We start from the raw sequence: 24,125 nt of genomic DNA, 5'->3' as shown, positions 1-24,125 counted from the left end.
GTAATACCTTAGATGTTTCAAATAAGCATTTGCTCTATAAATGTTGTTGTATGTGGTCTGAGGGTCAGTATAGTCAAATTAATCTAAGCTTATAATTATTTTTGAAACTATTTTGTAGTATTCCAAATCCATGCAACTGATCTCTCTTAAGTTTCTGTCCACCTTATTTGATGAAACTTGGTCATTTCAAACTCAGTGTGAAGACAGCCTCTAAATCCTAACCCTGTTTCCATTCTGCCTTTCCTCAAATATTGGGTGAGACTTTATTCTCCCTTTTTCCTCATTCATAAGTTTACTCTATTATTCACTCATTTATTCAAACATTCAATCAAAACAATATATTTTCAAGTTTTAGGTAAGGGAGACCAATAGCTACTAGCTTTTAAAAAATCAATGTCTCATGAAGATTAGGAATAAATAAGACACATAAAATGTAATAAGTTCTATAACCAATGCAAGGACAAGGTCACATAAAAGCTTAGTAAAAGTTTTTCGGGGGCTTGGGGATATTTAAGGGAACATTTTACTTGTTATATTTTAGGGTTAAAAATTAAATTAAAATTTTGTGAACACATATGGGAAAAGTAAAATGCTTGGGTAGAAAGAGAATGATGTGTGAGGGCACAAGGTGGTGAAATTTCATGGAATGCGGTGGAGCTGCAGGTATTGAGTACGGCAGAATAGCAAAGTTATGGGGAAATCTGGTAACAGGACTGGAAAAGTAGGTGGCCACCAGATTATAAATCCAGTGTATGCTAACAGTTTATACTTACTAATGGGGAAATCACTCAAGAATGTTCACCTGGAAATAGATTGAATCACATTTGGATTTAAGGAAATTAACCACCTAACTTAACGAAAGTAAATAATAGGGGCATCTGGGTGGCTCAGTTGGTTAAGCATCCGACTTAGGATCAGGCGGTGATCTCACAGTTCATGAGTTTGAGCCCCACATTAGGCTCTGTACTGGTAGCTCAGAGCCAGAGCCTGGAGCCCACTTCAGATTCTGTGTCCCCCTCTCTCTACCCCTCCCCCACTCACACTCTTGTCTCTCTCTCTCTCAAAAGTAAACAAACATTAAATTTATAAAAAATAAAAAACTAAATAATAAAATGCTATTTGATCTCCACTGAAAACCATGATTTAATACAATTTTTATGAAGCTCTAGAACAAGCAAAAACAAACAATATATATTTAGGGATACATACATGTGTGGTAAGTACACGATAAAGGACACATGTATTTAAAACACAAAATTCTTACTGTCCTCAAAAAACAGAATTTACCAATGAAGGAACAACAAGTAGAAAGGATTTCAGGGATTGCGCAGGTAGAAGTGTACTTAAGTGTAAGTAAGAAGATGTTTGATTTTTAAGTTACATACCACTATCATGGAAAGTTATTTGAGTGTTATACTTTATAACATTAATATATATTCTAAGTTTTAAGTTTTACAAAATAACCCATTTAAGATGAATAAATATTTAAAAATAAAATATTTGAGGGGCGCCTGGGTGGCGCAGTCGGTTAAGCGTCCGACTTCAGCCAGGTCACGATCTCGCGGTCCGTGAGTTCGAGCGCCGCGTCAGGCTCTGGGCTGATGGCTCGGAGCCTGGAGCCTGTTTCCGATTCTGTGTCTCCCTCTCTCTCTGCCCCTCCCCCGTTCATGCTCTGTCTCTCTCTGTCCCAAAAATAAATAAAAAAACATTGAAAAAAAATTTAAAAAAAATAAAAATAAAATATTTGAAAACATTACAAATGAATTAAAAATATTACAAAATAAAAAATATTACATTATAATATTACATTTTAAAATGAATTAGATGGGGAGAAAAAGAAGCTAATTCAACATCTTAGGTAAGAACAGATGAGAGATGTAACAGAGTAGTGAACTCTAGGCAGAAGGGAAGAAGTCGGGTTCAGTAAATGGTAAGAGAGAAAGGAAAAGAGTAATGAAGGCTGCCACAAAGTTCAAGGTAGGAGGCACTCTAAAGAAGAAAGTGTTCAACAGAGTTTAACACTGCAGAAAATTGGGAGAGAAAAGTACAACTGGATTTTTTAAACTCCAGGGTGACTGGTCAATTTGGACCATGGCTTGCCTATGTCTTAGTGGAGACTGAATGCATACTGAAATCGGGGTTCAAGAATTTCTATGCTGGGGTTGCTTAGGGGTGATGATCTGGTTTGGAGGGCAAGTGCTAGGGCTCTTGCGTTGATATTGTGAAGACAAACTTTAAATTGTTATGTGTCAACTACAGATCAATTAAAAATTACATTCTAAGATGCTTTTGTTTATTCTTATATTACTTTTTGAAATGACAGTTTTTAAACAGAATCATCATCACCATCATCATCATCATCGTCTTCATCATCATCATCATCATTATCATCATCACTATTGTTGTTAGTGTTATTATCTTGCTCTTTGAGGCACTTCTAGGAGGTGCTGATGGGAAGGGAGATGCTCTTATGGCACCAAAATAGTTGAGGAGGAATCAGGATGTAAAGAGGGAGAGTTAGTGAGAGACAATTTGGTGCAATGTTTTTTTTTTTTTTTTTTTTTTTTAAATTTTTTTTTTCAACGTTTTTTATTTATTTTGGGGACAGAGAGAGACAGAGCATGAACGGGGGAGGGGCAGAGAGAGAGGGAGACACAGAATCGGAAACAGGCTCCAGGCTCCGGGCCATCAGCCCAGAGCCTGACGCGGGGCTCGAACTCACGGACCGCGAGATCGTGACCTGACTGAAGTCGGACGCTTAACCGACTGCGCCACCCAGGCGCCCCGGTGCAATGGTTAAAATTACAGACTTTGAAGCTAGTTCTGCTAATTTGAATTCTGGCTCCATGTATCCATGAATAAGTTACAATTCAGTGAGTTAATTAACTTTTCTTTGACCATAAAGATACTCCCTATCTCATAGCACTGTTAGGAATAAAATAGTTAATATATAATACTTAGAATATTGTATGGCTTATAGTAATCTGTTATAATTATTAATATTATTTTGGTGAAATTGTGAAGAAATTGTAATTGCTTGTCATTTTTGCTCTCTATGTAGCTAAGAAATGTTATGTGACACTTATAAATAAGATACATGAATGACTGTGTGTCATTTTATTTTTTTTTTTAATTTTTTTATTTTTTTTTAATTTTTTTTTCAACGTTTTTTATTTATTTTTGGGACAGAGAGAGACAGAGCATGAACGGGGGAGGGGCAGAGAGAGAGGGAGACACAGAATTGGAAACAGGCTCCAGGCTCCGAGCCATCGGCCCAGAGCCTGACGCGGGGCTCGAACTCACGGACCATGAGATCGTGACCTGGCTGAAGTCGGACGCTTAACCGACTGCGCCACCCAGGCGCCCCGACTGTGTGTCATTTTAATGTTATATTGGAACATGAAAGTTACCATTGAAGGATTATTTAATAGAACAATATACCTTTGTTTGATTTACCATTCTATTGATTAGAGACTAAGTTCTGTGAAATTACATGTTAACTTGCAGAATAATGAGAGTTGCAAATAATTTCTGCCCTCTGCAAAAGAGAAACAATAATGTTTAAAGTTTAATGACTTGTAGGACATTAACCAGTTTTGTCTTTATCTTTCAAGTTTATTTCAGCGTTCTTATTCTTAGTAACTTTGGCCTCTTTAAACTAGTTTACCACCCTGCTGGTACTCTCATTCATGAGAAAATTATATGGCATATGCTCAATATACATTTGTGTGGCTCATGTTTTTACCCATGATTTTTTGTTTGTATTTGCATGATGTTGTAAATTTGGAAAATGCATACCCATTTCTTTATGTCACTTTTACCTACTTTCCCTTCTTGTATAGGAGCAGTAAGCCAGTAAATAAGGTTCAATAACAAGTTTAGTGTTGTTTGAAAATAGGCAATTCTTACCTGGATATGGAAATATTATTATAATATTTGGGGAGCTTATTTCCTATATCTTAGGAACAGTCAAGCTGCCCCAGTTCTCAGGTAACCATTGCTTCTATATTTTGTTCCAGAATGTAAAGGCCGTGGGCACCTTAGCTTGCCCTAAAACTTAGATATCTTTCTGCAGCCTGCTCCCCTCTTTATGCCTATTGAGTCATTGAAAGGCTCCCATTTTTTATGTTTAGATCACACAGAACCCTATCACTATGAATTGTTTAATATGGCATGTAGCAAGTTTTCTTTCTCTCTCTGGGTAAGATATTTTTGAATGATTACACCACATGAAACTGAGATCAAACAAGCCCACTAAACTCCTTTCTGTACTTATTCTGTGGACTGCCTATTCTCCATTAGCCAGAGTGTTTTGAGCTGTGAGTGTATAGTGGAGAGAAAGGATAAGACACAGATGGATAGACGATAAACACATAGTCCTTAATGCCAAGTACCCCCAAATCCCTCGAATGTAATCTCCAGCCAAATTCGATCTTCCCATTATTATTTAAAGGCCTCAGTGCCAACTAAGCTGAGTCATTGCCTTCTCATAGTTAACTATTACAGTAACCCGAAGATTATACTGCAGATGGAGAAGTGGAAAGAGAGAAAAATGGTTTCTTTGGATTGTGTCCGCACAAAAAATAAAAAAAATAAAAAAAGAAAGAAGATACTTAATAAAACAATTCTAATAATAATAGAGGAGGAATGAGATCAAGACGTAGGAGAATTAGTCTTGAATAGTTGGAGGAACACCTGATATTCTAAGATTAGAAGTAAACTTAAATGTGTTGATAAAAATATAACACTGCCTTTCATTAGCCTGGAACTTTATACTTCTTTTTTTTTTTTTTTTTTTTTTTTTTTAATTTTTTTTCAACGTTTTTTTTTTTTTTTTTTTTTTTAATTTATTTTTGGGACAGAGAGAGACAGAGCATGAACGGGGGAGGGGCAGAGAGAGAGGGAGACACAGAATCGGAAACAGGCTCCGAGCCATCAGCCCAGAGCCTGACGCGGGGCTCGAACTCACGGACCGCGAGATCGTGACCTGGCTGAAGTCGGACGCTTAACCGACTGCGCCACCCAGGCGCCCCATGGAACTTTATACTTCTTAAAGTACTTACATATATGGTCCATGCTTGATATTGATTGCATTATTTTACTTAAAGCCAAAATATATACTTTCACCAATTCTGTTTTTAAAAATCACTTTTGAAAAGTTATCTTCACCTCTGCATAATATTTTTATCAACAAAATGATAAAACAATTGTAGTCTTATAAGTAAAAACTAAGACAATGACACATAGTGGTCACTGCTTGTGCTGCGCGTTCAAATTCAGGGTCTGCAATTCATTAGCTGGGTGGCTTTGGGCAAGATTTTATCTTGTATATTGGTTTTCTCATCTATAAAATGAGAACAACAGTTTTACCTATCTCACACGGATGTTGCACTAATGCATATAAAGCTATTTGTGCCAAGCCCTGGGAAAGTCTCTAATATATAAAGAACTTTTATAACTAAAAAACAAAAACCAAAAAACAAATAGGAGCCTATGGGTGGCTCAGTCAGTGAGCGTCTGACGCTTGATTTTGACAAATTGTGAGACCATGTCCTGCATCAGGCTCTGTGCTGACAGGATGGAGCCTGCTTGGGATTCTCAATCTCTCTCTCTCTCTCTCTCCCTCCCTCACTCCTCCACTCATCTCTCTCGTGCTCCCTCTCATTCTCCCTAAGATAAACTTAAAAAAATAAAATTAAAAAGATAACCAACATGATTAAAAATGGGCAGAAGAGCAGAACAGATATTTCTCCAAAGAAAATATAAAAATATCCAATAAGTACATGAAAAGATGTTCAATTTCTTCAGGATTAGGGAAATATAAATCAAAAGCATAAAAGATCATTTAACATCCATGAGAGTGGTTATAATCAAGAAGAAAGTTAATAAAAAATTATTGACCCAGATACAGAGAAATTGAAAACTTAGACACTCCTGTAGGGAATGTGAAATGCTGCAGCTACTCTGAAAAACAATCTGGTAGGTCCTCAGAATCTTTAACATAGAAATACTATACAGCCACTTCATTCCTGGTTACATATTCAAAAGAAATGAAAATAGTATGTCCACACAAAAACATGTATGCAAATGTTCATAGAAGTAGTATTCATAATGGTCCCAAAATGTAAACAACTCAGGTGTCCATCAACTGATGAACAGATACATAAAATGAGGATCTATCCATGTGATGTAATATTATTTGGTAATAAAAAGAAATGAAGTCTAGCACATGCTATAATGTGAATGAATCTTGAAAACATTATACCACACAAAAGAAGTCAGTCTAAAAAGCCTACATATTGTATGATTTCAGTGGGGGGAAGGTTAGTAATAGATACAGGGTTTCTTTATGAAGTGATGGAACTGTTTGAAAATTGATTATGGTGATGGAGGCAGAATTCTGTGAATATACTAAAGAGCATTGAGTTGGACACGTTAAATTGCTGAATTGTATGGTTGGTGAATTATTACCTCAATAATGTTGTTTTTATAAAACATAACATATTTGGAAGCAGGAAAATATTTATCCATTCTTCCACAGTTACTTGTTGGTCCTCTACTGTTATCAGATAATGTTTTACTTGTAGTGCCACTAAGGTCTTATTAATGATAAAATGGCACTTATCCACCTTATCTAGAAATGTATTTACATTTCATGGAATTTCAGATTTAACAAGCTATTTGCAAAATCATGAAGCTGCAAGGAACCATATGGGACCAGTATGATCTGAAATAAACTTTATCATTTTTTGGTTAATGAGACAGATCTCACGTGAATTGCTAAAAAACATACAGTTTTATTAAACATTTAAAAAGGCAAGTTTTAAAATTTTCAGTGCAATGTTTTTTTTGCCTTATACTTTACCTTCTTTTAGTGCTCAAGAAGCATTTAAATCTCACACAGCTTGAGCATTCGGGACATAATGGAAACTTGAAACAAAGTAGTTAAAAAATGAAATTGTTGGTCAAAAATCAAAGGAGCAGGGGTGGGAACAATTTCTGGACTAAAATGAATGAATGAATGAATTAATTAATTAACTAATTAATGATAAATAAAAGAGTGCAGCCTGGACTTCTAGCCCATGTTTTAAAGAGAGACTTGAGAAATTATCTGGTTTAGTATCTTATCTAATTGGAATTACTTCCACAATTTCTATGGCAAAATTTTGACCATTTTCCTTAAATCCCAGTGGTGTTCTATGCTCTCACAAATTATTTTTAAAATAAACTTCAAGGAAAAAAGATCAAGCTTCAAGAAATGTCAAAAATTCTAAGATATTATTAATTAAAATTTTAGGTTACAATATTCAATGTTAATAATATGATATGCTAATATATTTGTACAAAATATTATTTTAGTCATAGTTTGGATTAAAACAATAATAGCAACAAAACTAATACTTGGAGGGAATTATGTAACTTTCAAAATCTAATTTTGCTACACATTATATTGGCTTTTAAAAATAAGACAAAGGGCACTGTACATGACTATATAGTTTTTGTTCTTCAGTCAACAAGATAAACCTATTGCCTGCTAATGTTTGGTATCGGAAAATACCATTGAATGAAGAGTTGATGGTCGGCCTATGTTATTCTATTCACCCAAGCTGATTCTTGGAGTTGGTAAGTTTTCAACTGTTGATCTTTTAGAAAATTCCTTTTATTTTGGCCCAGGACCTGAGGCTTCAGTGATTCCTGTTTTTATTGTCCAGGTTGCCAAAAGATACATTTACTATGAGAAGTTTAAAGATCTTGGTGTTTTTTAACTTATGTTTCTTACCAAGTTTTATTTGTACTAAGCTGGAATACTTCACTCATATTTCTTGCTCCTTGAAATAAAATAAAGAAATAATTCTCAAGGCATTTTATGACTTCAAAAGTAAAAAAGAGAGTGTCAATTTATTGTGATGAATTTCAAGTGAGCTCCTCCAACTGTCCACTTTTGATTTTAAATGATCTAGTAAAATAATATTCTTTCCTAAGTCAAGTGATGTTTCAGTCTGCTGACAACTAAACTATCACAAATCTCTAAAGGCTTTTTTACCTGTGAAAGCACACTATTCAAACACCTACCACATCATTGGTTACTTAAAAACCAACCTTCAGAGTCTTTGATAAAAGTTAGGATTTTCAAGTTTTCAATATTTAACAATTTTCTTCTCCATAATCTTTCTGAATAATTGAGTAAATGCACTTGCCACATTCTACTTCCAAAGGGGAAGAAAGTATATTACTGCATCTTAAAGTGCTGTCAGAATATATGACAAACTTTATTAAGGAAGACACTATCCTAATTGCTGTCTATATTTTCTTTATGCTTTTTCTCATTCTATAAAAATATATAAATTTGAACTTATAAAAGTTTAAAATGTAGAAGTTATGATAATGATGACCATAATATAAGTACATATACGATCTGCGAAAAATGTAGATTTTCAAAACAGTGTAAACGAGGGTTATCATAGTTTACTACTTAAAAATAAAACCTTTCTTCTGAATTAAATATGCAGTCAATGTTCATACAGATGTCTATTTGTGCATGCAAATTTATGCATATATGTCCTAATCAGCAATTACATATAATAAAACCTAATTTTAACTTCATCAATTTTCTTCAATTGCAATATATTTATTTGAAAATTATCTTCTTCTACATTTTATGTTATGCTCTGTCTCCTCCTCATTTTGTTACCCTCATTTTTCCTTATCCATATACTAGAAGTAAAAAATAGAAACACTACTTTATAAATTTATGATCAGCCTTTTTTCCTTTCCAATAAAACTAGAGAAGAACCTGAATTCCATCTCTATCCATATATTTGGAAACCTCTTAATATTCTTTTAACTTAGATCCAATTAAAATGCAAATTGTCTTTAACAAAGGTTTAGAATAGTATAATATCTTGTTGGAACATTTACTCAGTCTAATAAATCTGCTTAGATTTGGTATTGATGAAATAGTCCATTTTGCTTTGAAAATCTACCCTTCATTATTTCCAAAAAAACCTTTTCACTGATTGTAAATTATGTAACTCTAATATCATATTTCAAATTATTAATATTTGAAATTATTCATTTATCCTTTCTTGCAAATATCATTTATCATGTATCTAAAATGAGAAAGGTATGGGCCACCTGGGTGACTCAGTTGATAAAGCATACAACTCTTTATCTTGAGGTTGTAAATTTGAGCCCCATGTTGGGTGTAGAGATTATTTAAAAATAAAATCTTTAGAAAAATAAAAATAAAATGAGAAAGGTGGTATATGCTGAGAACTAAGAATGTAGCAGTGAATAAGTCAGATGTAGTTTGTTACCTTGTGGAACATGTAATCCAGCTCTCTGCATAATATTATACATTTAGACTAACTTGAAGTCTGAGAGGAACACCTGATACTCTGTAAGAAGTTACTTTTTTCTTAAATTTGTCTGGTTGTACATTTCTAAAAGCACTCTTTTTAGGAAATGATCAGCCCCATCTCAACTCTATCCTACATACAAAGGACAGACTGAGTTTCCCCTCAAGCAAAGATAGATGTATCATGTATCATGTACCATCTGATGAACTATAATCGATACCTTTACCTTTTATTCCTCTTTAAAAACTTACTATTAAAGATCTTTAAGTACAAGTATAGTCCTAACTGAAAAATGACAGTGAAAGAAAAATCTAAAAGAGAACTGTAAAAAGAAATTAGTTTCATAGTATGTGATTCATTACCTCATCAGAAAATATAAATATTTTACATTAGTTATGAGGTGCAAATTATGATAATAGAGTGAAACTTTATTTATGCATAAAAATCAGAATTTTTTTTCACTTGAACAAAAGCATATTATTTATTTCATTTGTTGAAGAACCGTGCTTTGCAAACTGCAAAGGGCACTGTACCCAAAATGTTTCTGGCTTTCCTTTCTGCTGACATCATATTAGAAGCTCTTTTAGGACTATTCTAATAATGTAAGAATGTTACTTGTTCCAGAAGGGAATTCTATAGATTAAGTGATTGAAATAATTAAACACTTGGGGACTACTTACAAGTTACCATGAAAAAATCTTTTGTATGTGTATTTATAGGATATTTTGTAACATTAGTTCCTTCTCGATACTTTGTTGGTTCTATTGTTGTTACAGCATCAGCTCAACATACAGCAACACCATAAACATTTGTATCTGCTGACAATAAAGAAGACCTAATACATTTTTAATCCTAGATTCTGCATGTATGTGTGTGTGTGTGTGTGTATTTGATTTTATACAGCTATGCACTGTATCTTTGTGTTTTAGAAATAGCTCAGTATGAGAAATAAAAATAAAATTAAAATATGCAAACGAAATCATCTTTAAAATGAATAGAATACTTTTCAAGTAGAGGAATATTATAATTATATTCCACATCATCAACATCAAGAAAGCAGAAGGATATGTTTCTTAAAATAGAATGTTCTTCAGTTTGGATATAAAAACCTAAAATGGAAACATATCTGAAGAATATCTGAATAGAAGAAATGGACGGTATCTAAAATGGACCCTTAAGAGGCTTATAATTTTCATTTGATCCTCTGCAATAATGCTTAATTAGTCTTTGAAACTGTCATAAATGCACATTTAATTGTGGTTATTTTATGAACCCTAACAATTACAAAGTTCTGTGTAGTCGAACTGCAATCACATGAGTGAATAATTATGTGTTATAATGCTACTATTTATTATACATCTCTATCAGTTTATCCAGTGTCATATGAGTATCCTGTTCACACATGACACTGAACACAAAAGTCAGTTTTTTAAAACTTCCACTGAAATCAGCTTCCGGTCTTAGCTAGTAGACTTGGTTGTACCAACGACTGTGATTTAGGACACAAATAAATACCTGTAAAGAGTTGTGAGCCTAATTTAGGCACAGAGGAAGTAAAGAGAAGCAAAAACTAAAACAATAGGAAGTTCATGTCTATGCAAGCTTCCACCTGCTTCGCTATTACTTGTGATCATCCATCTTCGGTGGCAGTTGTCATCGAAGCCACTCAATGTATTCAACCTTCATTTCTTATCAATTTACAAAGAAATGCTGAAAGTCAAAGTTTGCTCATTTTCAACTTGACAATTGTATATTAACTTAAACTCACTACTCAGACCATGTATTACTCAGATACTGAAAAGGAGTAACATGAAGTAATGAATAACATTTTTAAAAAGATAACTTTCAACACACATTTTAGTACTAATATATCACATAATAATCCTGGGGATAATATGGATGAAGGGAACTTTGTTTTGATGACTTAGAAAAGCAAAGCAATTTAAAATTAAATTCCAAAAAAATTGAATTAAAAAAATTAAATTAAATTAAATTCCTTGGATTCCCCCAAAGAAAACTCTAACTAATGGGTTATTAGAAGAGTTATCAGCAATGATAAAAAAAAAGAGCATGCTTCTAGCTAGAAACCATGAGAAATGTCAGGTATTTCAAAACCATGAACAGAAACCGCGTAAATAAGGTTGGTTCTTTTTGTCTGGAATTGCTCTAATGGCTCTGAAGCACAAGTGAATGATGTATAGGATTTTTAGAGGACCAGACTGAAAGGGCAGCCATTCTCACACTGACTTGGCAGGGCTCTATGCTGCAGTGCTGAGACTTCTATCTTCCAAGGCTATTGACTGAACATGGTAGCCTTTGATCAGTCCTATTGCCACACTTCTGCCCCTAGCATAAACATCGGGAAATGCTGTAAGCCATGATGGTAGCACTGGGCAGAAAGTGAGAGAGTGACGCGAACAGGGAAACGAAAACAAAACAAAACAAAAACAAAAACTGAGGAACAAAATGTTCATGGCGTTCTGTACTCTCATCTATATTTTAAGTTTACAGTATCCATTTGTCTAAAGTAATCCATGTTTTGAAGTGTTCTGGACATCAGAAATCTAATTTGATTTAATGAATAAAATTCAATTGCTGTGTAGTCATTAGTGTATTAGATAGAGCATCTAATTTCTAGTTAGACAGTACTGGCTTAAATCTCCGTTCTAGCATGGTCTTTCTATTGTTCTTCAGGAAATTATTGAGCACCCCTGAGTCATTTTTAGAATGGAGATTATGCATATGTTGCAGGCGTTCTGAAAGGATTAAATTAACTAAGCATGCTTCACCCTAGAACAATGCTTGATATGTACTATATACACTTAACTTGTATATCTCCAGCACCAGCAGTGGAAAGCTTTGCTACCAGACACAATGGCAGAAGTTAGAGTTACCTGACTTTCTCTTTTTCTTTCTCACTTACCCAATATGTGTGTGAGTATACACATATAGGTCTCTATAGAATGCCAGTCTTTATTCTTGGTTTCTTTTCTGGCCTCTTCCTCATAGCAGTCAGGCAACTAGTCTTTAAATTTAATCTCGGCTTTTACTTGCTTAAGAATTTTTTCAATGATATACCGTTATACTCGATATAAAAACCCAAATCCTTAACAAATTCTCAATAACCTTGGAAAATCAGCTCTGCCTAAAACTCCAGCCTCATCATCCACCTCTCTTCCTTTCTGCCTGACTATTCAATCACATTTGAATTTCCCAACAGAATAAGCTCCTTCCCACCTCAGGTCATTGGCATATCATGAATGTTCTTTAGCCAACACTTCACCTGATGAATTCTGCCTCATCCTTTACAACTCCATATAAGGCATCACTTGTTTAACAAGGCTTTGTCTCTTTCACTGCCCCATAGCATCTTACCACTATCCTTTGTAGCAGTTACCATATGTATGCCTGATGCAAATATATATGCATGTATATAAATGTCATTTATAGGAATAATTTATTTGCACTAAGTATCTTCATTTTTATTCTAAGGGCAAACTATGTCTATTTTAGCTACCATTGTATGCCCAATGTGACCTATAGTCTGGGTACAAAATATTCAATAGTCACTCTGTCACTATTCAATCAACAATAAATGCCATGCACTTAAGGTATATAAGTTTAATAAAAATGCTAACAAGAAGCTACCACAGTAATGGAAGAGAAGAAAAAACAGTAACAAAATCAAAAATATAAAGCCAGAAACTAATAACTACACTAAAGGATATAAAACAGTGTGAGGGTGTAGAGGGTTTTGAAGGCAGTGCCACATTATGTAAAATATTCAGAGATGAGAACTCTGTGGAAGTGACACTTGAGAAGACATCTGAACGAGGCAGAGGAGAAAAGGATATAAATACTTGGTAGAACAGTGTTTCTGGCAGAGGGAAGCAAGAGCAAACACTAAGGTCATCAGGTGAAAGGTCCTTAGGTGAGATGCTTGATGTAGTCAAAAGGCAGTATGAAGACCAGTGTGGTTGAAAGTGTATGAACAGGGAAAATATGGTAAGAAATGGGACTGAAAAGAAAATTAGAGGAAAACTATGTGTGTTCTTGAATGACTGAATTCATGAGTGGGGAAAGTCGCAATCCTAAAAGAATATCCAAAGGGAATATGTTAGTATATTACCATTTACTAGATACTTCAGGACAAAATAAATTTCAACACATAACGCTTATTCTGTCGTAAAGGATTTTGCAGTACAGTTGTGAAGACCAGTCACAAAGACAAAAAAGGTCATTGATTGCATAAGGAAATTTATGATGATGTCACATAATCCTAAATAAGGGAACTCTAAGATTTCAAAGGAAAGAAAGAATGCCATGGAAAGGTTTTTTAAAAAGATTTTTTATTTTTGAGAGGGAGAGACAGAAAGAAAGCATGAGCAAAAGTGAGGCAGAGACAAAGGGAGAAAAGAACCCTAAGCAAGCTCTATGCTGCCAGCACAGGGCCCAATGTGGGACTCAAACTCACGAATCATGAGATCAAGACCTGAGTCGAAACTAAGAATCAAGACGCTTAACCGACTGAGCCACCCACGCTCCCACCATGAAAAGTTTTAAGATGTTTCTTAGGCATGAATGAACTTAAACTGGAAACTGAGGGGTTATTTAGAATTATATTCCAGAGATTCCAGGCCAGAGACATTATCATGAGTGAAGTACAAGTGAAGGGAATTCACAGCACATGTTTAGGAGGAGGGAGGTCAGGTCTGCTTATTTTTGAGGAAAAATGCCCAGGTAATGGTTTAGAAGTTAGGTAAGGAGGACTATGCATATCAAAACTGTGTGAATCTGCTATTTTGAGGTAAATAAATGTTGGATGAGGAAAACATGCCAATCTATTCAATGTAAGAAACATTGTGGATAGTGAATTGACAGTGCTGTGCAAGTGAAGGTCAGAGAATTCATGTTAATGGTCTCAACCTTCAGTTCTATGTGAATTGTCTTCAAAGGCACTCAGCAAAGGCACTCCATTTCTCAAGAACCTCCAGAAGGCTCCCATCAACTGACTCAGTCTACATTTGTGAAGTAAATCTCTTTCAAAGGCTTGCTAAGAAGTTATTTCAAGTTTCCATTTGTCCACCTTTCTGCTTTTAACTGCTTGTGAAGTTGTACCTTCCACCTCTTATCTCCCATAGCTTACACGGATGCCCGTTATTGACAAACTCTAACCCAGAACCAAAAGGAGAGAGTATTTCAGAGAAATGCAGTTCCAGGAGTCCCCTGAAAAGGCAAGATGACCTTGGAGGGAAGTGGCGGTGATGATTAGTGGAAATAGACAACCCAGCAGAGAAAGAAAGGTCAGATGACTGAAGTAGACCTTTGGACTTTCCATTCATCTTTGCACAAAGCAAATTAATCTTAGTATTATTCTTTCATATAACATTTAATTTGAACAGAAGATTACACCACTAAGATGGAACACAATGAGGAACATTTACACAACACTATTAGACACAAACCTATTTTGTCAAGTATGTGAAAATAGCTATTTTCATGCCCTACTGTAATTCAGCTATACGCACCAATTTTTTTTCAATATCTCTTCATATGACATGAGTATAGAATCATGCTATTCTTGATATTCTCATCTGTTTCTATTTGTCACTCTAATGATTTTAAACTATGATTTTCAAAATTAAGCACAACTCTCATAATGAACTCTAATAGTTAGAGGGGGCACATTTCCTTCAATTACTTTGTTGCTGTCTGGATATTCATACAGCCAAAGTTTAAATTAATGTTTTAGAATTAGTTTCACACTTCTGCCTAATATGGAACTTGCAATCAAAATTTTCCAGTAGCTTGCACATGAACCACTGCCAAGCTGGGTCACCTTCCTGAATAGATTTTGGAATTATCCACACAAAATCAATAGTTGAAGCCAAATACAGAGGTGAAATTTCCAAAGGAAAGTTACCAAATGATATAAATGGCAAAAGCATATAACCAGCACGGTAAGATCTGGATGTTCAAGGTCAAGTTGATATCTAAAACTTTCAGCAAGGAAATAGAAACTTATGGAAAAATGTTACTTATAAAATAAACAAATAAATAACAGATCCAATAAAGAATTTAGTCCCAGATGTACTAGAAAAAGTAGTATGATTTGCTATTAAAGCAACTAAAAAAAAGATAACATAATGGGCTTGTTCTTAAAGCACAGATTGAATAGATTGGATGAAGACATATGCAAGATTGAACAAGGATCAGAAGTAAAGATGTGGTGAGAAATTATAATACCAGATGTAAAACATTCATTTGAAAGTGTTAGAAATGAGAGAAAACAGTGATGTAGGACCAATAGGTCAGTAAATTTTATTCACTAAAAATAGTAACCCATGAGCACTGAGAATATTGGAGCTTCATGTTCCCAAAAGAATTTGAAATCATGCTTGAAATCACGAAATTAAATTTCAACCTACATGACACAATACATAATCCATTCATAGTCTCAAAAATAAATTAAGATAGAGACGTTTAGAATGTTGAGTATATTAACAAAATTTGTGTAAATTTCAGGTTTAAATATATTTTACTATAGAATATACATTTTAAACTGTCTAAAGAAAAAATATTGTTAATATTGTGTGATAAATTGTGGAGCAGTCCAAGCAGCTGCAAGAAAAACATCTTTATTACTAAATTAATAATTTCAAACTAGACCAGAAGGGACCAGTATCCCTCTGGATATGGACACATATTGTTCTTCGGCTTAGCTACGCCAAGAACTCCTAATTGTAATGAAATGTGCATAATTAAATGACTGCAGTTGGACTTTGATATTTTGGTTGATGAACTGTTTGTTTACATTGATTTTATATGGTTCATATAATTTCAATAGTGGTACTATGCCTTGTCATGGAATATTTCAAAGGAAAATTTTGACAATAGAATCACAGAGCATGTATCTCTTTCTTTTTATTTGTATATATTCATTTAATTTACCACTCAGCTTAGAGGATTAAAGAAGAAAAATAAAATAATATTGAAATTCTGTATAAGAATAACAGTCAGAAGACTTTTAAATGGCTGACAGTCATTAGTGATTTGAAAAGATGTTGAATCTTAAAAGAACTTTTTCATAAGTAGCAACTACAAAGCTTAATGAGATTTACCTCATATAAATTCTTTCCTTGAGTTGAAAGGGAAAGTTCTATACTTTACAATTGGTTGTTTCAATAATTACAATCAAATCATTAGTAATGTTAATAATGACAATAACAAAATTGGCTAGCATTTTGTAGAGGGCTTACTATATGCCAGACACTAGAATAAGAGCTTTTAGAATGTTCTTTCTAGGGTATGAAATATGATCAGTGTGAATTGTTGTAAGTGATTACAGTGTGAATTGTTGTAACTGATTATTCTATTCTAGAATGGAGATAACATAAAAAACATCTCACACCACAAAGTTCACACATTTAAAGTGTACAATTCAAGTGATTTTTGGTATCTCTATAAAGATGTTAAAATACATATATATATAGAAAAAATGAGAAAAAATATAAATAGACTTAAATTACTTTATGAGGATTTACTGACTGATATTCACTCAGTTTAAACCCATCATTAAAATGGTAAAGAGGGGCGTCTGGGTGGCTCAGTCGGTTGAGTGTCCGACTTCAGCTCAGGTCATGATCTCACAGTTTGTGAGTTCGAGCCCCGCATCAGGCCCTGTGCTGACCGCTTGCTCAGAGCCTGGAGCCTGCTTCAGATTCTGTGTCTCCTTCTCTCTCTGCCCCTCCCCCACTCACACTTTGTCTCACTCTGTTTCTCAGAAATAAATCAATGTAAAAAAAATAAATAAAATGGTAAAGAAAGTCAAAGTTCTTAAAAAAATAGATCAGTTCATTTATACATCTAAATATTTTCCCTTACTATAGAAGTTTGCAGAAGTTCTGAAATCCAGTATGTACTATGCCAATAAATACTTTATAATATATACTTTAAGTAATGATATTTTCCCTGGACAAATCATACAGGCAGAGGCATACCAAATATAATGTGCTATGATGAAAATGCATTTGGCAGCTTGGGCTGCTATAACACAATACTATTGCCTGGGTGGCTTAAAGAACAGGAGTTTATTTCCCATATTCAGGAGTTGGGAAGTCTAAGATGAAGGTGTAGACTGATTTGAGTTCCTGGTGAGGGCTCTCTTCATGGTTTATAGGTGGTCACCTTCTTACTGTGCCCTCACAAGGTAGAGAGAGAGAGGAGGCAAATTCTCTGGTATCTCTCCTTATAAGGGCACTAATCTCATCATGAGGGACCCACTCTTAGGACTTCATCTAAGCCTAATTACAACCAAAAGTCCCTATCTCCAAGAACCGTCACATCGTGGGTAGGCTTCAACACTGAATTTTGGTTGATACAACTTATTCCATAGTAGAAATGTTGTAAGAAAAAGGCAAAAAAAAAGTTGCTTTTTTTTTTCTTTTTTGTGGTACAGACTGGTAGCTCTTCATCAGAAAGAAAAGAAGAAAAAAGGGGCAGCTGTGGAAGTAGATTTAAAAAGAGATATGACAGGAGTACTAAGAAAGATTAAACAATTTTAAAATCTTAAATAGCCTATAGTTGCTTTATGGTTTTATTTATAATTTATACAAAATGTAGAAATAAGTCCATTAAGAATGGGCTTTTTTTGCTTCGATATTATAAAATTCTATGTAGTACATTGTGCCCCATAATAGAAATGTGCCCAAGCCTATAGAACTCATTTGAAACATAAAAAAGTCACTCGATGCAATGACAGCAATTGTTTTAACCTCTGATACTACAGCTATGCCTCTATTATGAAAATAGTACATTTCCTTACCATTGTGTAGCTGTGGGCCACCTTCATTAATTCAATGCATCCTTGAGCATCTGCGAAGGCTCGGATCCCCAAACAGTTGGATGGGTGCAACAGCTTCATGAGGAAGTGGCAGCACACTTCTACTACTTGAGGGAGCTGAAGAAGGCACGCTGCAGCAAGAAGGTTTTCAATGGTGTCTTCCTTTAACTCCAAGCAACCTAAACATTAAGTGAACAGAATCACGAAACTGTTTAGAACGATAACTTGCATGTCTCACTTCACGTAGCATTCAAAATCTTCTAGTATGTACAAATGCGGTGTCAACTAAAATGTCTGTATCCACTTCAGCAGGAATTATGGTTGTTCCTTTTGTTGTGAGTTAAGGAAAAAAAAAGGAGGCACAAGAAAGTTTCACAAAAACATGTCTAGAAGCTTAGGAGAGCAAAGATTTATGAAGTTTCTGACAATACACTTGTGTATATTAGTATGAAGCACCTATATGTGGATAATGAATACATGTATACGTACATGTCTTATATATACCTGTGTTGTAGATTGCTAATACTGTTTTTAACTCACTGTACCCATGGTTATAGTTTTCTGTAATTTTTCTTTCCGTTTAGTCAGTTCTCTTAACCTCAGAAAATGAGCTCTTGAGTATTTCCTCTTTTTTCTAACTACTGGAATAATTTATTAAAGAATTGGACTTTTTGTGGAATGTTTGTAAAACATTCCTGTGAAGCCTTCTGGGCTTAACTATTTGAAGTTAGGTTTTGTTTGGCAACTCAACACATCTTTAATAGGTTTACTTCCATTCAGATTGTCTATGTGTCACTCAGGATTGAGTGAGTATTTCTAAGTCATACAAACGGCTTATTACATCTTAGTTTTTGTGGCACAGACTGTTACTCTTCACTAGAAATAGCTTCACGCGGGGCGCCTGGGTGGCTCAGTCGGTTGGGCGGTGGACTTCAGCTCAGGTCATGATCTCGCGGTCCGTGAGTTCGAGCCCCGCATAGGGCTCTGTGCTGACAGTTCAGAGCCTGCAGCCTGTTTCGGATTCTGTGTCTCCCTCTCTCTGACCCTCCCCCATTCGTGCTCTGTCTCTCTATCTCAAAGATAAATAAACGTTAAAAAAAATTAAAAAAAAAAAGAAATAGCTTCACGCATTTTCCTGAACACAGGACCAGGCCACATGATAACATCAGGATACATGTCAATGGACTACGAGTAGAGGGATGTTGGTTACTACCACACCAAGGTATTTATGACTTGATTGTGCTCCATCCATGGTCTCTTTCTCTTCTACCAGCAAAGTAAAGATGGCATAAAACCTTGGTGGATGGACGATGCACATGGTGTAAGGAGCCTGTGTGCCTGAGTCTATACCAAAAACTATTATTTTCAAATAATAACTCAATATTTAAGCTAATAATACTCAATAAACCCAAGTACTCAACTGTATATAATTTTATTGGTTTATTGGTTTTATTGATCCTTGCAGTCTAATCTACTCTAAATTTTAAAAATTTTTTTGAGTTTATTTTATTTATTTTGAAAGCGAGAGAGAGCACAAGTTGGGGAGGGCCAGAGAGGAGGAGAGAGAATCCCAAGCAGGCTCTGCACCATCAGAACAGAGCCTGATGTGGGGCTCAAACTCACAAACCATGACATCATGACCTGGGCTGAGATCAAGAGTCAGATGCTTAATTGACTGTGCTACCCAGGTGCCCCCAATCTACTCTAAATTGCAGTTTTAATTTTATTTTAATTAGTGTATGCCTGTAATTATTGGAAATTTTTCATGCCATAGATTGCTTATTTTTACTGTCATTCTTATTTTGTTAAATTAACCTATATTTTCAGTGGATTGTTTAATCATTTCAGAGAATCAACTTTGGTGGGTCTCGTTAATGCATAATATAGAGTAATGGTAATGGACGTGAGTTTTTTTAGAATTATTTTTATTAATTTTGCTTAGAGATGTTCGGCTTTGCTAAATATGAAAGTTCTGGAAAAGTATTGCCTATTTTTATTGAAGTGGTTTTTCCTCCTTACCTTTGCTTCTCCAATTTTCCCTTAGAGACTATTATCAAGGGCTTTGTATTGATCAAATCATTCTCTCCTCCCTATCTGTAGTTTCTTTATATATTCCATTCACCGATTATGTCCCCAATATATTTAATATTTCATTTAAACCTGACATGTAAAACTTTACAAATATTTCATATTTACTTGTAGAAGTTCTCTCCATGAGAATTATTTGTATTAAAATTTATAATATTTTTATATCTACCTTTAAATCCATGGATACTTATTTGGTATATCTAATATCCTGCTTAACCCTAACTTACTAAAAATTTAAATAACTTTTAATTGTAGAAATTCTACAAATGGGAATCACTCATTTCACAGAATTTTTAATTAATTCATAAACATTAATTTTTAATCCTAAGTTTTAATAATGTCATTCTTTTTCTTCGATTATGGATTCGTTTTATTTCTACTGTTCTGTCTTTATTTTATTTATTTTTTATGTCTATTCATTTTTGAGAGAGAGACAGACACAGGGTGTGAGTGGGGGAGGGTCAGAGAGAGAAGGAGACGCAGAATTTGAAGCAGGCTCCAGGCTCTGAGCTGTCAGCACAGAGCCTGATGGGGGGCTCGAACTCACAAACTGTGAGATCATGACCTGAGCTGAAGTCAGCCACTTAACTGCTTAACTGACTGAGCCACCCAGGGGCCCCTCTACTGTTCTTTCTTTATGTAACTTTACCACCTTTAGTTTTAATTATTATTACCCAAAAATAAGTATCTGTGTTCTACATTTAATAGCAAAATTTTGAGAATTTTAGATATCTTTCTGAGAAAATAATGTTTTATTTTCCTTTCTGAATGTTCTAAATTTGACTGAGGTTTGAATTATCCAAACAAGTTTTATTTATATGGTTCTTTTACTTTTTGCCTCAGTAAGACCTATATTGCAGCCTCTTATATTCAATGATAGTTATTAGTCCCTATATAAAAGGGATATTTTAATTCATTTGTGCACTTGGAAGACAGGCTACATGAAATTTGAAACTCAAACACAAACTTATATGAAGAAAATAATTGATGAACTTTTTCTTTCTTTCTTTCTTTTCTTTCTTTCTTTCTTTCTTTCTTTCTTTCTTTTTCATTTTCTTTTTCTTTTTGAGAGAGAGAGAGAGAGAGAGTGCATGGGCAGGAGAGAGGGACAGAGAGAGAATATCAAGCAGATTCCACACTGAGCATGCAGCTGGATCCCATGACCCTGGGATTGTGACTTAAGCCAAAACAAAGAGTGACACTCTCAACTGACTAGGAAACCCAGACACCCTACCTTTCATTATTAATATGCTATCATCTAATTGAAATTTAAGTGTGTATTCTTGCTAGCTAGAATTTATTTTCTAACTTTATGATGCTACAGAAAACTTTTTTTTTATTTTTCCTTTTTTTTTCATCTAGCATGTTAGAAAAGTTGTCTACTTTCAAAAATTCATCTTTCAAGGACAGAAGATTTATTAAGAAAGATCTTTATAAATAGACTGCCTTTATCTTTTTCCAAACCAAAGTTTTTTATTCTGGATTTTTTTAACCTATAGTAATTTGTAAGAATAGTACAATAAACAGCCATATACTCTTTACCTAGCTTCACCAAAAGTTAACATTTTGCCATATTTTTCTGCATGTGTTTGTGTGTGTGTGTGTGTGTGTGTGTGTGTGTGTGTGCGTGTGTGTGTGTGTGTATGTGTGTATGTGTATTTATGCTATAGCTGCTGAATTACTGGATTATTCCAACCATTATACTTCACCCCTAAATACTTAAGCCAGTGTCTCCAAGAACAAAGGTGTTCTCCTACATAACTACAATGTAATTTTTTTTTTTTTTTTTTAACGTTTATTTATTTTTGAGACAGAGAGAGAGCATGAACGGGGGAGGGTCAGAGAGAGGGTCAGAGAGAGGGAGACACAGAATCTGAAACAGGCTCCAGGCTCTGAGCTGTCAGCACAGAGCCCGACGCGGGGCTCGAACCCACGGACCGTGAGATCATGACCTGAGCTGAAGTCGGACGCTTAACCGACTGAGCCACCCAGGCGCCCCTACAATGTAATTTTTACACATATGAAATTGATAATATTACTAGTATGCACTATGATGCATATTTCCCCAAATGTCCAAATAATATGCTTTATAGATTTTAGTTTTAAATTCAAGATCTAATTAGGGCTTACACATCATATTTATTTGTAATGTCCTTTTAGTCTCCTTTAACTTATATTAGTTTTCCAGCCATTTTGTCATTCATGACATTTATAACAATAGTGAAAATTCCAGACTAGTTGTTATATAGAATTTCCCCAGTTGTGTTAGTCATAGGATATCACCATGATTAAACCTCGCTGAAATCTTTTTTTGGCAGGGACATCATATAGGTGATATTGTACCCTTTTCAGTGCCTCTTATAGGGAGTTCATTACGTATGTCTCATCATGGATGATGTTGTTTCGTATCTTGTTTAAGGCAATGTCTGTTAGATTTCTTCATTTTAAAGAATTTTTTTCCTTTATAATTAGTAAATAATCTGTTGGGTGAGGGATATCTTTGCTTTCAAACATGACATTTCACCTATAACTTAACATGTTTAATAGTTAAAGAGTTTTATGTTTTATTTATGAGTGTCATGGAAAGAATAAGACAGAACAGGAATCTAAAACATGCTTCCAAATGTTGCAAGGGATTTGATGAGGAAAGAAAAAAAAAAGCACATAAACTGGAAACAATAAATTGAAAGGAACAAGGTATGGGAGAAAAATTAAAATACTTTTTATTATATATTAATTTCCAATTGAATTAGCTACCTAAAGTTTAATTTTAATTATAAAATAGGGACATTATCAATAACAAAATTTAGAAATAGTTATTTTTAAACTTACAAGATTTTAACAAATTTACAAGGTTCCTATTATTTGGATATTATCAACTAGTAGAACATTGAGTATCATAGGTCAATTTGGCAGAGGAGACATTTGTCAATACAGTTCTTCGAGGTGTTTATATTTCACAATATCATTCAATAATAATGTCAAACAAAATATTTATCTGAAGTTGAAGGATCAGACAAGCTCAAATTATTTTAAGATAATCATTTCAGTGTAGTTACTGATATATATTTTAAGGTTTGTGAATATTGTAGTAAGCACAAGAATAAAGTATTCTACAGGTCATAGACACCTGTACTTTATAGATTTTGAATGATTTAAGAAATGTGTACTTTTACTTGTTAAAATAAAAATATGAAATATAGAGGAGATAACATGAATACATTAAAATATATTATTATTTATAATTGATCATATACATAACAGCTTTTTATAACATATATATCTTTAAAACATCATTATGATTTAAGAACTGTAGAGGAATTTTACCTAAAATTTTTCATTAAGATTGCCAAGATATGGATATATGCTTCCTAGGATGGATCCTATGAAAATCAGATAAAAGAGATAAATGAAAGTAGCATGGCTTTTATAGATTCCATTTATTATGACTTCAGTACATTTGGAGAATGACTTCCTTTAATTTTATCTAATTGTTTTCAACAGCACTTATGAGGAGAAAATTCACACAATAGACCTGACCTACTATTTTTGAAAAGGCCTGCTTGTTAAGATTTGACCTTGACTGGTGTCTGAAAATGTACATTTCAAAGGGGTTCCTACCATTAACTAATACAAATTGCTCTCTGTACCTAAACTGTCTGTATAAACAATACGGTTTATGCTAAACACTTGCTTTCCTTCTGAGAATCTTGAATTTTGGTGCATGTCAAGCAGAGGCTGCCTATGTGATCAGTCCCCCCAAAAAACCCAGAAGACTGATTCTCTAATAAATCTCTCTGGTTGGAAACAATTCACATGCTTTGTCAGAACTCATT

At 34.2% G+C, this 24,125-nt stretch overlaps 1 protein-coding gene across 2 annotated transcripts in view; it reads right to left on the bottom strand.

Annotated features, from left to right (window-relative positions):
* KLHL1 (kelch like family member 1) overlaps positions 1-24,125 on the bottom strand; it is a 369,777-nt gene that overhangs the window by 189,262 nt on the left and 156,390 nt on the right. For both annotated transcript variants that reach the window (XM_058683193.1, XM_058683200.1), the window contains exon 4: positions 18,184-18,380. In XM_058683193.1, the coding sequence (XP_058539176.1) occupies positions 18,184-18,380 (197 nt within the window). The remainder of the gene's footprint in view (positions 1-18,183; positions 18,381-24,125) is intronic.

The sequence above is a fragment of the Neofelis nebulosa genome, chromosome 1, assembly GCF_028018385.1.
Source record: "Neofelis nebulosa isolate mNeoNeb1 chromosome 1, mNeoNeb1.pri, whole genome shotgun sequence".
Taxonomy (NCBI): domain Eukaryota; kingdom Metazoa; phylum Chordata; class Mammalia; order Carnivora; family Felidae; genus Neofelis; species Neofelis nebulosa.
Note: the sequence above shows the minus strand (reverse complement) of the source record. Positions and strands in the feature narration are given on the sequence as shown.